The 14160-nt window shown below is 39.7% G+C and overlaps 1 protein-coding gene and 1 non-coding gene across 2 annotated transcripts; one reads left to right on the top strand and one right to left on the bottom strand.

Moving 5' to 3' along the window:
- Positions 1-10402: 10402 nt before the first annotated feature.
- Positions 10403-11287, bottom strand: LOC125828770 (uncharacterized). The gene has a single exon (XM_049508095.1). The coding sequence runs from the start codon at positions 11285-11287 to the stop codon at positions 10403-10405; it is 885 nt and encodes a 294-aa protein (XP_049364052.1).
- Positions 11288-12057: 770 nt separating this feature from the next.
- LOC125828773 (small nucleolar RNA R71) lies at positions 12058-12164 on the top strand. The gene has a single exon (XR_007443060.1). It is a non-coding gene; the product is annotated as a small nucleolar RNA R71 (small nucleolar RNA).
- Positions 12165-14160: the final 1996 nt, after the last annotated feature.

Here is a 14160-nt window from a genome sequence, read left to right as displayed (position 1 = left end):
CATAGACCATGTTAGCTACATGGAATCCGGTGTTCTACTCCCACACCGAAGAAAGAGGGTACTACTTGCCAAGGTAGGACCTATAGACATTATAGCTATCTAGTGGATCCTCTAAGCTAAGACCTACGGGGGCACGTAGTTATGGAACAAGGAGATTGCTACTAGAAACCTTGACTTACTAGGCGTGGAGGTTTCCATCTCATGAGACAACATCTATGTTGGGAACCCGAACTTGCTAAACATGAAGGTTCTCTTGTGGGAAGCCGGAATTGCTAAAAGTGAAGCCCCCCACTCTCATTTTTCATGTTCACTCGGTGCTAAGCTCCTACTCCCATTTTAAACATCTTTAAGCCTTTATTTAACATTAGTTGATAAAGTAGGCTTTATGGACTTAATCCCTCATATCATATAGCCCAAAGGTTTCTAATATGAGAATGGCCTTTCATCATAGAACCTACATTATGTGAGAATGACCTTTCACATAGTCGTACCATATTCATAACATGGTCTAGTTTAGAGTGCAATTGAGGAAACCTTTCAAGAGACTCACTTTCACTAGATTATCATAAACCTTATTCAATCATTCATGTGTGTGCGTGTACTTATGTGAGAAAGCCTTTCACATAAACACCTTTATGCAACACATATTCATACCTTGTTAATCATACACTTTGCATGCATGATAAGATGTAAGGGTGCATATAAGAGTTAACCTTTTAATAGACACCATAACACATCATATTCATAGCTATACATGTAGAGTGTGTGTGCATATTGGTCCTCATAGTGACATAATAACAACAACATTGGTATTGAGTGCACTTCCCTTCAAGGGATCACAACACATTCACAATGTCCCCAAATCATGAGCAATTCACATATAAAGCCTTTAGAGATTCTAGACCACACACCCACACTTCATCATAGGAAACAAGGACACATTCAACATTGAATAGGTAGTCCTAACATGTATATGATAACACATTCATGTAGGGGTCCTTCCACAAAAGTACTTAACATAATCAATCAAGTAGACCACACCTTATCCCTAACATTATCATTTACATTATACTTCTCATCATCAACACAAATTAAACATCATGCTAGCATTGAGGATTTCATACATAACCTTCATAGCACAACTTCATAAACATATGCATCATAATCATCAATTCACTTCACATCTATTGCCTTCAAGGCCATGATCTCAACATGCATAGATAGACAAGAAGTAAACACCACCACCATAAGTGGACTAAACCAAACAACATCAATTCTCATACTATAGACTAGAAGTTAGGTCAACTTACCGATTCTCCAAGCCATGATCACCATGCATCAATCCTCAACAATTCATAATCAATTGACATAGATAGCAATAGGAATCAACAATGTAATTCAATTACATAAATATAATCTAAGTACAATTCTATAAACAAAGGGATCAACCCATAACTTTGCCCATAAGGCCATAATTCTCAACTCATCAATATACCAACAATTCAATATGAATAAGTATAGATAATCATAGGAAACATCAATACAATCTAATTTAAAGATAATTTCACCAATAGAGATCATATTCACAAAGACCCACATCATAGGCCAATTTTCAAGAATTTGGGGATCATGGATTCTTCAAGAATTCCTTTGAAAATTATCTTAAAAACCTTAATTCCACATCAATTCATCAATAGAATGATTTATAAAATCGTTTGACGAGGGACCCATGTTTAGATTAAAAATTGGGAATTTTGATCTTTATCACTTTTGATAATCTTTGATAGAACTCCTTGAATGAGAGGTTTTTCAAGAATCAAGAGTTACCATACCTTAATTATTGAAGACCCATGAATTGAAGAAGGAATTAGTTGAAAATCCATCTTCTAGCTTGAGCTTCATCAAGGTCTTCAATGGAGTTTTTGAAAGAATCTATTTTGAGTGGGAAGGGTCAATTTGAAGAATGGGGTCTAATTCTAGATTTTGGGGTTTTAACCAACTTAAAATACCCTAAAATAGGTAGAATAACCATTTATAATAATTCTCCAAAGTACCCAAACCACCCCTCATTTATTTGGACCTTTAAATTAAGTCAAACTTGAGTTTTATTTTCGCAGATTTCGTCGGGGAACCAGTCCGTGACGCGGAGGTGTTCCCACAAGTTTTTGGAAATTAAATTTTGAGACAGTAGAATCCGCGACATGTCCACGTCGCGAACTAACTTCTTGTTCCTTGGGGGAGCTAGTCCGCGACACGGAGCTATTCCCTCCAAGTGCAATTTGCAAGCTGCCTTGGCAGCTTGCTTGGCCAAGGTTTGGGTCTTCTTCGGGGACCCTTAGGGTGGTCCCGGGGAGTCGTACCCAAACGTTTGGACCGTAAAAATATTTATTAAGACACTAGGGTCACCTCCACTGTTTTTAGACTCCAATCAACACATAAAAACATGAACAACATACTAGAACACACCAATACACAAAAGACTAGTTTCTGAACGTCTTGGTCGTCCCTTGACGTTTGACTTCCAAACTCTTTAAAACCGACTAAAAAGGATATTCTTCAATATTTTTAACAATTGATTAATGTATAAAACCCATGTGAGGCTCTACTTTATCCTACTACAATTTGAGGGTTGTTACAATATCACCCACTTAGGAACATTCTTCCTCGAATGACACTTAAAACACTTTTGAGGACTCAATAACCTAATTAGCAGCTCACAATACACAACATACAACATCAACATAAGAGCACACATCAAGGAGGAACATCAACTCCACATAAAAGGCTCAAAATACCTTTGTACAATTCAAGAAAGTACCAACACATCTACCAACTCCTTATGCATCAACTTTATTATTTCCCATTTCATTGGAGGGACTTCCTTCTCCAAATCATCATTCTCATTTCAAACACCAAAGAAACACAACATTCAACTATCTCATTAAAGCACATTATGCAACTTTATCATAAGAAATCATTTAAGTATGCACTTCAAATCAACTCATGCAACACAAGCAAGTAGAAACTTTATTCACCGACTCATAATGCATCAACTACATAGGCCTTTCTCATGTTCATAGGAGGAACTACCTTCTCCTAATCATGAGATGATATTTACCCCTTTTATTTCATCATAGGGTCCAATATGCAATGACTTTCAAATGCACACATAGACATGATCAACATTTCCACTCATGAGGCAATTAAGCATTCATTAATAAGATTTCAGAAATAGCTAGATGGTTTTTCTAGAACATGTCTGAAGCGTAGTCATTGTTGTTGTTATTGAGGCAGGGATGATGATAGTGGGCCCGCAACTTATTTTTCCAACCTCTAACCAGCAAATTTTATTTGCATTTGGTAATTTAATATAAATTCATGGTTTTAAGGTTGGTGACCCCTTAAAGTTGACACCAAGTTCCATTTAGACACCTTAACTGAACGATGTTCATATGAGACACCTCATTTACAGTCTTGTGTGTCATTTTGACACTTTTTGCTGACATGTCAAAGTGAGTTGTCAAGCACTCAACAATAGTGCGTGAAAGACTTAATTTAGCCATTTTTTTATTTTTCTCTTCTTTTGCTCCATTCCACCACGTCCCACAATTTTTTTCAAGCTTAAACTCCTTCAATGGAGATCAAATTATTTTATTCAAATAAGTTTTCAAGTCATTCATTTTTCTACAAAAGGAATAGGGGGCATTTGGAGAAGACAAGAACGTGGTAGGTTTGGAGCCGCGGGGGGTGGAGGTGGGGGCTATTTGGAGAAGACTATCAGGAGGAGGATTTTGGGTTGGGCATTTGGATCCGGGGGGGGGGGGGTATTTGGAGAGGATTATTTATATTTGGAGAATAACCTTTAGCATAAATGACAAATGGCGTCGTTTAATTCGTCACTTTACATGTCATTTGCGGGTGTAACACACACATTCTTATTTTTGTTAATATTCAAGTAAGTGTTAAAATGACACACCAGAACCATACATGAGGTGTCTAAAATGAACATTGCCCGGTTGATGATGCAATTCAGATTGCACCAAGGCCGCTCACTCGAAGTAAAAATGGACCCCCAAGGAATGCAAGGATTGCTCATGAAGCTAGGGGTTCTTGAGATTGTATTGATGGCAAGGAGAGGTTCCCATGCATGAAAGATCACTTGGGGAAGTGCAAGGAAGAAGATTGAAGCTGCCACTTTAGGAGAGCAGTAGGAGCCATTCAGCGACTTGCCTAATTCCTTGGGCGAGGACCCCAGCTCACCAAAAGTTATAGAGTGCTCCAGAGGAGGGGTCACATCGCCAAACCTGTTGGCAAATTTTTGAGTCCCTTAGGTGAGCATGACCCAACTCGTCTAAAGTTCCAGGAGCCTCTTAGAAGGGGTTCATCTCACCATCTTCGGCGTGGGTGACCCAGCTCGCCCTTTATCCTATTTTGGCTACTTTTGGGCCTCTTTTGTAATAACTATAAATCGCTAGTTCTCATTTCAGTAGACTTTTTTTAATATTGATATTTTGAACTCTTGTATGTGTGTTGAGAGCTTGGTACAGACTTTGGTTGATTATTTCTTAGAAACGTTAGTTGCGAGTTGAATTCGATTCCATCAAGGTCTTCGTAAGAGTTAGGTGCTTCTTGTAGGATTAACGGGTAGAGGTCCTAAGGTTTAATATACCTTTTGGTTGCTTTCTATTTCCTCTTTTTGTGTCTATCTATCTATCTATCTATCTTTATTTCTTGTCTTTAATTTCTGCATTTCTAAATGCAATTCGTGGCAAGAATTAAATAATTGGTATCAGAGACAAGCTTAGATTTGTTCGTACAATTCTAATCTTGGGATTGTGTAACACCTCGACTTTTCAAAATGTATAAATTAACTCGTACCTTTGTGAAAGAAAAATAGAGTGATTAATAATTAAGAATGATGTGGTATGTCATATTTTAAGTGTTCAAGGGTTATATCTCAAGTTTTGAAGTTAAGTAAGTGGCAAAATAAAAGTTGGCAAAAGTTATCCTAAGTTACTTCTTAAAGATTTCTCTGAAATTTGGGTCAAATGTTTCAGAGGTTTTTCTCCCAATATATAAAGAGTTATGGGTCCCACGGCCTACCAAATTTAAGGTCTACGAGTCTGGTTTCCAACGCATTAAACCATTTGTTCATACGACTTCAGAATAGGGAGATATCTCCGTATTTGTGAGACTACGCAATCAGGCACGTGAGGTGGGGCCCTAGGTCGTTGAACCTTATAAGATATCATCTTCTTCATTTTTCTTCATTCCAGTTGGTAAGAAACCCACAAAAATTAGAAAATTACTCCTTACATCATCCTTGTGTGTTCATGATCTCTTTTTGGCTCCTTATCAAAAATTTCCCTACGTCGCGAGCTCGCCGTTTTGGTAAAAGTTTTCATGGTGAATTGAGCGGTGTAGTTCCATGGAGGTTGTGGCAACATGGTTTTTTTCCTAGTGGTTTGATGTTATTCAAGTGTTCTGGACGTGTAAAGAAAGGTAGGAACCATCTTTTATGAGTTTATGGATACATTAGGTCATGGATAGTAATTTACATTAGAAATTCGTATCGATTGTCGGATTGTCGAATTGTCGTAGTAATTCTTGTTCTTAATTATTGATTGATTTTACATTTGGTTTTAGTGTTGTAGTGGTGTGGACAAAGGTATTTTTCAGCATAAATTATAAAGGAAAAGGTAAGTTAAGGATATTTCCTTCGTTCGGCATGTTTCCTAGAGCTTAGGAGTGATATAATAGGGTATTTAATGTTGGTGATCTTGTAGATGTAATTGTGAGTGGTTTGCTAATTGAGTGGTTATAAACCCTCATTTTAGGGACTCATAATCTGTTAAGAACGACCCTAAGGTAGGAATGACTTGAAGACTATTCATATATATTATTTATAGCTAAATTGCTCACCTTTAGCCTATTTAATTGTTTGCTATCGCCCTTGGGGCTATTGTGGTTAGCTGTTGAGCTATGAACTGCCTATGAGGGCTATCATGTTTTCTAAGAAGACTATGTTATTGCCTAAGAAGGCTATGTGTTGCCCATGGAGCTATATTAATGCCAAAGAGTGTTATGTGTTGCCTACAGGGCTATTTTGGCGCCAAAGTGGGCTATGTGTTGCCTATAGGGCTATGTTGATGCAAAAAAGGGCTATGTGCAGCCCACATAGCTATGATGTTTCCTAAGAGGGCTATGTGCTACCTACAAGGCTATATCGTTGCCAAAAAGGGCTATGTAACTTCTTACAAAGACAAGAGGCTACCGATAGGGGTACGTAGATTGATTTGGCACCTTCTGGGCTTATGGGGGCCTAGGTAGGTGGTATGTTGTTTGTACCTGCCGAGCTTATGGGGGCTTGGTTAGGTTGTTGTTTGATCATTTTTTGTATTTTTAGATTCAGTAGTGGGTTAGCATGGTTAACTAAATTTGTATTTCCTTACCTGATTGCTTTTGGTATATTATGATACCTACTCATTTAGTCTATAGCTTTTCATACTCTGTACATTATTTTGTACTGACGCCCCATTGCCTTGGGGGTCCGTACATTCATGCATGCAGGTCCCGATAGATGACCCAGTAGACTTCCTCAGCAGTAGGATTGACTTCTTTCCGGTTTGCTAGCCTCTTTCCTCTAGAACTGCCAGAGTTGGGAGGTTTGTTAACGTTTGTTGTATATATTTTTATGGGTATACTGGTGCCATGTCCCACCAATCTTTACTACTTTTAGAGGCTTGTAGACTAGTGTGTGGGGGTGTATAGCTATGTTATGGCAATGCTAGCCTAGTTTGTTGGTTTGCTGAAGCTGGTTAGCTGTTTGATATATTATCTTGATATATACCTTCTTTTAGTTTTTGTATAGAGATCATGGTGGCCTCGACAGCCTAATCAAGACTTCTGTGCTAGTTGGCTATTTCTTCATACAAACTCTTGGGAGTATGTGTTTCTATTATAGATCTGTTGATAGGGGCCTTGCCGCCTGAGGGCTTAATTTTAAGCCGAGATATATTTGTTTGTTTTCTTGATTACGTGTGGCTGCCATGAGCTAGTAGCAAATGGTTCAAGAAGGTCGGCTCGAGCCTGAGTTTTGGCATTAGGAGCCAGTTGTGCCCCTTGAGTTTGGGGTGTGACAAACTTGGTATCAGAGTAACGTCGTATCCTAGGGAGTAAGCAAGCCTTGTCTAGTAGAGTTTTGTTTATAGATGTGTTGTGCACCACATTCGATAAGCAAGAAGCTATAGAATGACTATCCTTCTTTTTCTCACCTCATGCTATAGAGCGGTGTCTTAAGGGTTGAGGTTTCTGGCTTTTAATCTATATTTGTATAAAGATAAAAATGGTTGACACTAGCCAGACCACAGCTAGCCAGGGGCTAGACACAGCTGCAGGCGAGGGTACCAGCAAGGTACCACAGGTGGAGGTAGCCCATTGTAAGACCCAGTATGAGACATCTTCTTAGCCCCCTATAGCTTCTCCACAGCTCCAGGAGCCTTCGAGGGCTACAGGTTCCCCAACTGCACCAGCAGTACCACCTCTATTTCCACCTATTCCATCTGATCACGATTTCAAGAGTGCAGTATGTATGTTAGCACAGTTAGTAGCTGCACAGCGCCAACCAGTTGCGCCAGATGTTGCCGGACCTTCTAAACGGCCCGGAAGTTTGAGAGTTCATGAATTTCTTGCCTTGAATCCTCAATAGTTTACATGGATAGATCGCAGAAGTACCCTCAACATTTTGTTGATCAACTTTATGGGATCTTCAGAGTCATGCATGCCTTAGTGACTGAGTCAGGTGAGTTAGCAGCATTTTGATTGCGTGATATTGTAGTATTATGGTAAAAAAGTTGGGAGAGATCTAGGAGAAAAGATGCATCCCTACCCACTTGGGATACCTTTACAGAAGCTTTCATAGATCACTATTTGCCTCGAGAGATTAAGGATGCCCGGGTGGACTAGTTTCTGAACCTCAGATAGGCAACATGAGTGTCCGAGAGTACGGGCTGAGATTTGATTCATTAGCTAGATATGCACCATCATTTGTTGATATGATGTATGACATGGTGCATATATTTGTGGGAGGGCTTGACTCAAACTATATCGACGCTTGTTCTACCGCTGCACTAAATGATAACATGGATATCTCACCAAATTCAGGCCTTTGCATAGGGCATAGAGGATCGCCGACATCTACAGTATATGAGTGAAAGGGTCAAGAGAGAATTAGAGGAGGGCTAGGCCCGCTAGTTCACATGGAGATTTTCAGGGTGGTCCTAGACCCCGATATTCTACTAGGCCACCTAAACCTCCACCACTGCAGTTCCAGGGTAGTAGATTTGATCGTCAGGGACAATCAGGCCCAGGTGAGGGTTCACGAGCATTAGGCTCTAATTAACAGAGGGGTTCAGGCCAGGCTAGGACAACCTCACCACGTTGCACTACTTGCGACATGATATATTACGACAGGTGCATAAAAGGTTCCACAGGTTGTTATTCTTGTGGATAGGAGGGGCATGAGTGGAGGAACTGCTCGACCATAGGTCAGGGTGGTATAGGTCAGTCGACCGGGTCAGTAGTAGGTTCTTCCTCATCAACACAGTTTACAAGGCGTGGACCCAAGACTTCAATAGGTAAAGGCATAGGCGAAGGTAGAGAGGAAACATCTAGTCTGGGTAGTGGCCATCACCGTACATATTCACTAGAAGGCTGACAGGACTCAGAGTCATCACTAGATGTTGTGACAGGTGCATTAATTATTTGCTCCCATTGTGTTTATACTTTGATAGATCCTGGATCTACTGTGTCTTATGTTACTCCGTTTATTAAGGGAAAGTTATGTTTAGTAGAAGAGTCATTAGGTCGACCCTTTATTGTATCTACACCAGTTGGTGCGTCTATTATTGCCAAGGGAGTCTATCGAGGTTGTACGGTGGAAATTATCGACCGTCAGACCTATGTAGACCTGGTAGAGCTAGAGATGGTTAATTTTGATGGGTATGGACTTGTTAGCGTCATGTTATCTTTCAAACACTTAAAGGCTACCATACATGCATCATCGAAATTGAATTTCACTTCCTTCTCCAGAATTTTACACAAAAGGTGTGCAATTTTTGAGAAGTCTTTGATGAACCTCCGGTAAAAGCCATCATTTCCCAAGAAACTCTTAATACCCTTCACCGAGATTGGTGGTGGTAGCTTCTCAATTACTTCGATCTTTCCTTTATCAACTTCCAACCCTTTTTGTGACACTTTGTGACCAAGAACTATACCTTCTCTAACCTTGAAGTGGCATTTCTCCCAAATTAGGACCAAATTCTTCTCCACACATCTTTGAAGGACCTGCCCCAAGTGTACAAACCATGCTTCAAAAGTATCACCCATAACTGAGAAGTCATCCATAAAGACTTCCATCGAATCTTCTACCATATCAGCGAAAATAGATAGCATGTAACATTGAAACGTTGCTGGAGCATTACACAACCCGAACGACATACTTTTGAAAGAAAAATTTCCATATGGACAAGTGAAAGTGGTTTTCTCTTGGTCTTCCGGAGCAATAAAGATTTGATTATATCCAGAGTACACATCTGAAAAGCAATACCATCATCTTTCTGAAAGCCGATCAAGCATTTGGTCCATAAAAGGCATGGGAAAGTGATCTTTTGGGTCCATGAGTGTTATTTCTGGTAATCCATGCATTCTCGCCATCTGGTTACCAGTCTCATAGATACAAGCTCTCCCTTTTCATTTGGGACTACTGTGATGCCTCCCTTTTTCGGTACACATTGTACCGGACTCACCCACTTGCTTCCTCAATAGGGTAGATCACACCTACATCTAACCACTTTATTATATCCTTTTTCACCACCTATTGCATCGGTGGGTTCAATCACCTTTGATTCTCAACACTCAGTTTACATTCGCTATCAAGCTGAATTTTGTGAGTGCAAATGTTGGGTCCCAAAATGTCAACGATAGTCCATCCAATAGCTTTGATGTATTTTCTCGACACTTAAAGAAGCAACTTCACTTTCTATTCAAGAAAATCAGCTGCAATGACTACGGGTAAGGTGTTATTTGCCCCCAAGAATGCGTATCGAAGATGAGCGGGGAGCACTTTCAACTCAAGCTTTAGTGGTTCCTCCGTTGATGGCTTGGCAGGTGGATTTTCTCGATTTTTCATATCAATGTCAAGCTTTAATGGATTCCTTGAACATTCCCCCAAACCCAAAAGGGCAGCTACCACCTCATCGTAACCTTGGACTTCGGACTCATGATAGTTTGCAAGCACAGCCTCAAGTGGCTCATTCATACACATCAAATGGCTCACATTAGCCACTACTTCATCAATTGCATCAATAGTCGAAACCACATGAATATTGCTTGGGTGCTTCATTTACTTACACACATTAAAAGTAACTTCATCTTCGTTCATTCGGAACATCAATTCTCCACTTTCTACATCCACCAACGCTCTTCCGGTTGCTAAGAATGGTCTTTCCAAAATAATGAAAATGTAAGCATCAGTCTCACAATCAAGGATGAAAAAATCAACCGGAAAGATGAATTGGTCAACCTTTACCAAGATATCATAGAGTATCCCCATGGGGTGTTTGATTGATCGGTCTGCCATAAGAAGCCTCATTTTTGTGGATTTAGATTCATCCAACCCAAGTTGTTTATAGATGGCGTATGGCATTAGGTTTATGCTTGCTCCCAAATCACATAGGGTCTTGGAAAATTGGAGCATACCGATAGTGCAAGGAATGGTGAAGGCCCCGGGATCTTCTTTCTTTTTAATGATCTCATTAGTCATAATTGCACTACAACTATGAGAGACTTCGATTGTTTTGAAGTCCAAGCTTCTTTTCTTTGTGACTAACTCCTTCATAAACTTGGCATAGCCCGACATCTCCAACAATGTTTCCACTAGTGGGAGATTAATTGATAATGTCTTGAACACCGATAAGAACTTCTTGAACTTCTCATCCTCATTTTTCTTCTTGAGACGTTGGGGAAATGGAGGAGTTATTTTGGGGAGAGGTTGCACCAACTTTGAGGTTGAGGTGCTTTTTCCTGCATCTTTGTGTAACTCTTTGGCATAGCTTTGTTGGATATGTATCTCTTCTTCCTCAATACATTTGTCTTCTTCTTGAGCTTGTGCTTCATCATTACCTTTCATATCACCTACCGCTACCTTTACACTTCGAGTAATCACATCCAAATCTCTATCATCATCCCCCACCAAAGTTGTTATGTGTACAGTTTCATCGTCCCCCATTATATTTGGTTCCAATTGTGCCGAAAGTTGACTCAACTGACCTTTAAGTAGCTTTATTGCATAAACATGAGAGTTCACTCTATTGTTTAATGATAAAAAATCGACTTTAATCCCTTTTGACAAGTCATTTGAGCCCTCAACTTTGTCAAGGATGCGAGACAATAGATCGTCCACTCAGAGACTACTTGCACTCCCATTTGACTTTGGGCTCTCACTCGATTGAGTGTGATCCTCTTAATGATCATCCTCTCTTTTCCAAGGATCACTTTACTCATCCCATTCTTGATAGTATCTTCTCCGCTCTTCTTCTTTGTGAGAGTTCCAACCTTGATTTCCACCCCACTGCAAGTAGCGTGGGTGGAAACCTGCCTCAAATCTGTGAGAGTTCCAACCTTCATTCTCCCCTAGCTTAGAATAGCTCGAGGAAGAACCCTCCTCAACTCTAAACACTCCCCTTGCTCCTTTGGATTTTTCCACATTTTCTAAAACTAGAGCTTTCTAGCAGCTCCATTTGGGATAACATCTTGTTGATGTCCTCATCCCTTTCTCTTTCTTTATCAAGTTACACTTGAGTCATTCTAAGGCAAAAAGGCGAAACTTGCTCTTCTTGAGTGTACCATGCTTGATTTATTTTCGTCATGTCATCAAGAAGAAATGAAGCCACCTCAAACTATTACAACATTATTCCATCTCGAACCAATTGATTAGCTACTCCTTTATTTACTGAATCAAGACTTCGGTAGAAGTATTGGATCATCACATTGTTTGGAAGTCCGTGAGTTGGGCATTGAAGTAGAACCTTCTTGAACCTCAGCCATGTTTCATGGATAGGTTCACCTTCCAATTGCTTGAAACCATGAATGTTGTCTCTGAGTTTTATCATCCTTGATGGGGGGAAAGAACCTCACATTGAATTCCATGGTAAGCTCATCCCAAGATGTGATGGAATTCTTTGGTAACTCAGCCAGCCATTTGCTAGCTTCGCCCATTAGAGATAATGGGAATAATCTGAGATCGATTGATTCTTGTGATACATTCTTCAATGAGAACAGACCACAGACCTTTATAAAATTCCGCATATGCTCATATGGGTCTTCGCGAGTCAACCTTCCGTACAGTCCCTTCATTTGCAAGAGATGGAGAGTTGTGCTAGTAACATGGAATATAGCATTCCTTTCGGTTGATGATAGACAGATTGCACCAATTCCACTCAATTGGATTGGGTTGTGCACACTATTGAGATCGTCAATATCACCTTGGTGGCCTACTTGTCTACCGTTAGTCCCTGCCTCACTCATTTCCTTTTCTGTTCAACACAAAAAACACAAAACACAAAACAAATCAAATTGATTCCACTTCAGCCAGCAAAATCACAAATCAAACTTCAATAAGAGAATTCTAAACAATACCACTCCCCGGCAGCAGCGCCATTTTGATTAATGTATCAACTACACCTCATTCGATACTAGGTGTAGACGATCGTTAAGCAGTATAAACCCAATAGAAGAGTTGGGGTCAATCCCACAGAGAGTAGTTATATTTTGAATTAGAATATGAAGTTACAATAGTGATTTTTGTAGCTAAAGGACTAGAGATTTTCGGAAACTATTTATGAAACTTTAAGGGTGACAACGATGTCGGGGTGAAGGATTTTTAAGATCAGAAAACAGCCTCAACAAGTTACTGAGATCAATCAAATAGGAAAAAGGTACTTGGGGGATTGACCAACCAATTGCTAAATTTAACTCAATGGGTGCAAACTGCTAACCAAAAGTACTAACTCTTCATGGCGTTGGATAAACTTTAGGTGATGCACTTTTCTTTCGAACAACTACCCAGTTTCAATTGAGTTCTCTCAAACCTCAACACTTTAAACATAAAGACCAGTCCACAACCTCACCACATCCACTCTCTCGAGTTGAATACATAGCATGAGTCTTAGGATTCACTCTCTCGAGTTGAATCCATCATGACCCACTAACTATGAGGGCCAACTTATCACTTTAGCTTTACACTTCTTTATCAAGCAAGCATAAAACACTAAATTATATTGAAATAAACATGCAATAGAGTAGTTAAACCACAATGATAAGTCAGGACCACTTTGGATTAGCACTAAAATTGGTAATAACTAACACCCATAAAGCCAAATTCAGCAATTAATCACATTGTCGAACCCCCAAGATTGGGGTTTTAGCTATTCATTATAAAAGAAATAAATTTAGTACCTAATACATGCTCTATAGTTGGGTATTGAAAATCGAAGTTCTAAGATGAATGATATCTTTTCTATTACAATACCCAATTGAAATCTCTTGCCAAAATTAATTAAAATCAACAAGAATAGTGTTTTTGTTCTCTCTATTTTGTTCCACACTGACTGAATGCCTTTTCTCTCTTCCAAAAGTCAATTTATACTGATCTGAGATATGGCTTTTTAGGGTTGGTCGGCGAGGAAAGTCGGCGACTCGCTGATCGTTCTTGTCCATCACCCCTTTCTTTTTCACATCTTCCTCATTCAGACACTATAACTTTAGGCGATCTAGATTGGAATCGCGATCACTTCCGCGATGCTCCTTTTAGTCTTTTAGCTCACCAATTAAATTTCATCTTAGTCTTGATCTATCCATTCGGCGGTACACTCTTCCTTCGCCGATGCAGTCAGCGTTCACCGATAGAGAACGCAGTTTGCCTAAGTTTTTCCCATTTCAGGCTCAGCGTTCTGTAAAATTAGGTAGTCTATGGGAAAATCGGCGATTTGCCGAGTTTTCTTGGCCATCGTCAGGCTTGTTTTTCTCCCATTTTTCAGCCTGTGTTGTTCCTTTTTGCCTGTTAGTGTCCTTGCTTTGTTCCTCAATCCATATGCCTGAAAA

This window comes from Solanum verrucosum, unplaced genomic scaffold (genome assembly GCF_900185275.1).
Source record: "Solanum verrucosum unplaced genomic scaffold, falcon-dt-bn FXZP01000242.1, whole genome shotgun sequence".
Lineage (NCBI taxonomy): Eukaryota > Viridiplantae > Streptophyta > Magnoliopsida > Solanales > Solanaceae > Solanum > Solanum verrucosum.
Note: the sequence above shows the minus strand (reverse complement) of the source record. Positions and strands in the feature narration are given on the sequence as shown.

Coding starts and splice junctions, on each gene's coding strand:
- LOC125828770 (XM_049508095.1), bottom strand. CDS start 11,287: ATGGGGGACGATGAAACTGTACACATAACAACTTTGGTGGGGGATGAT.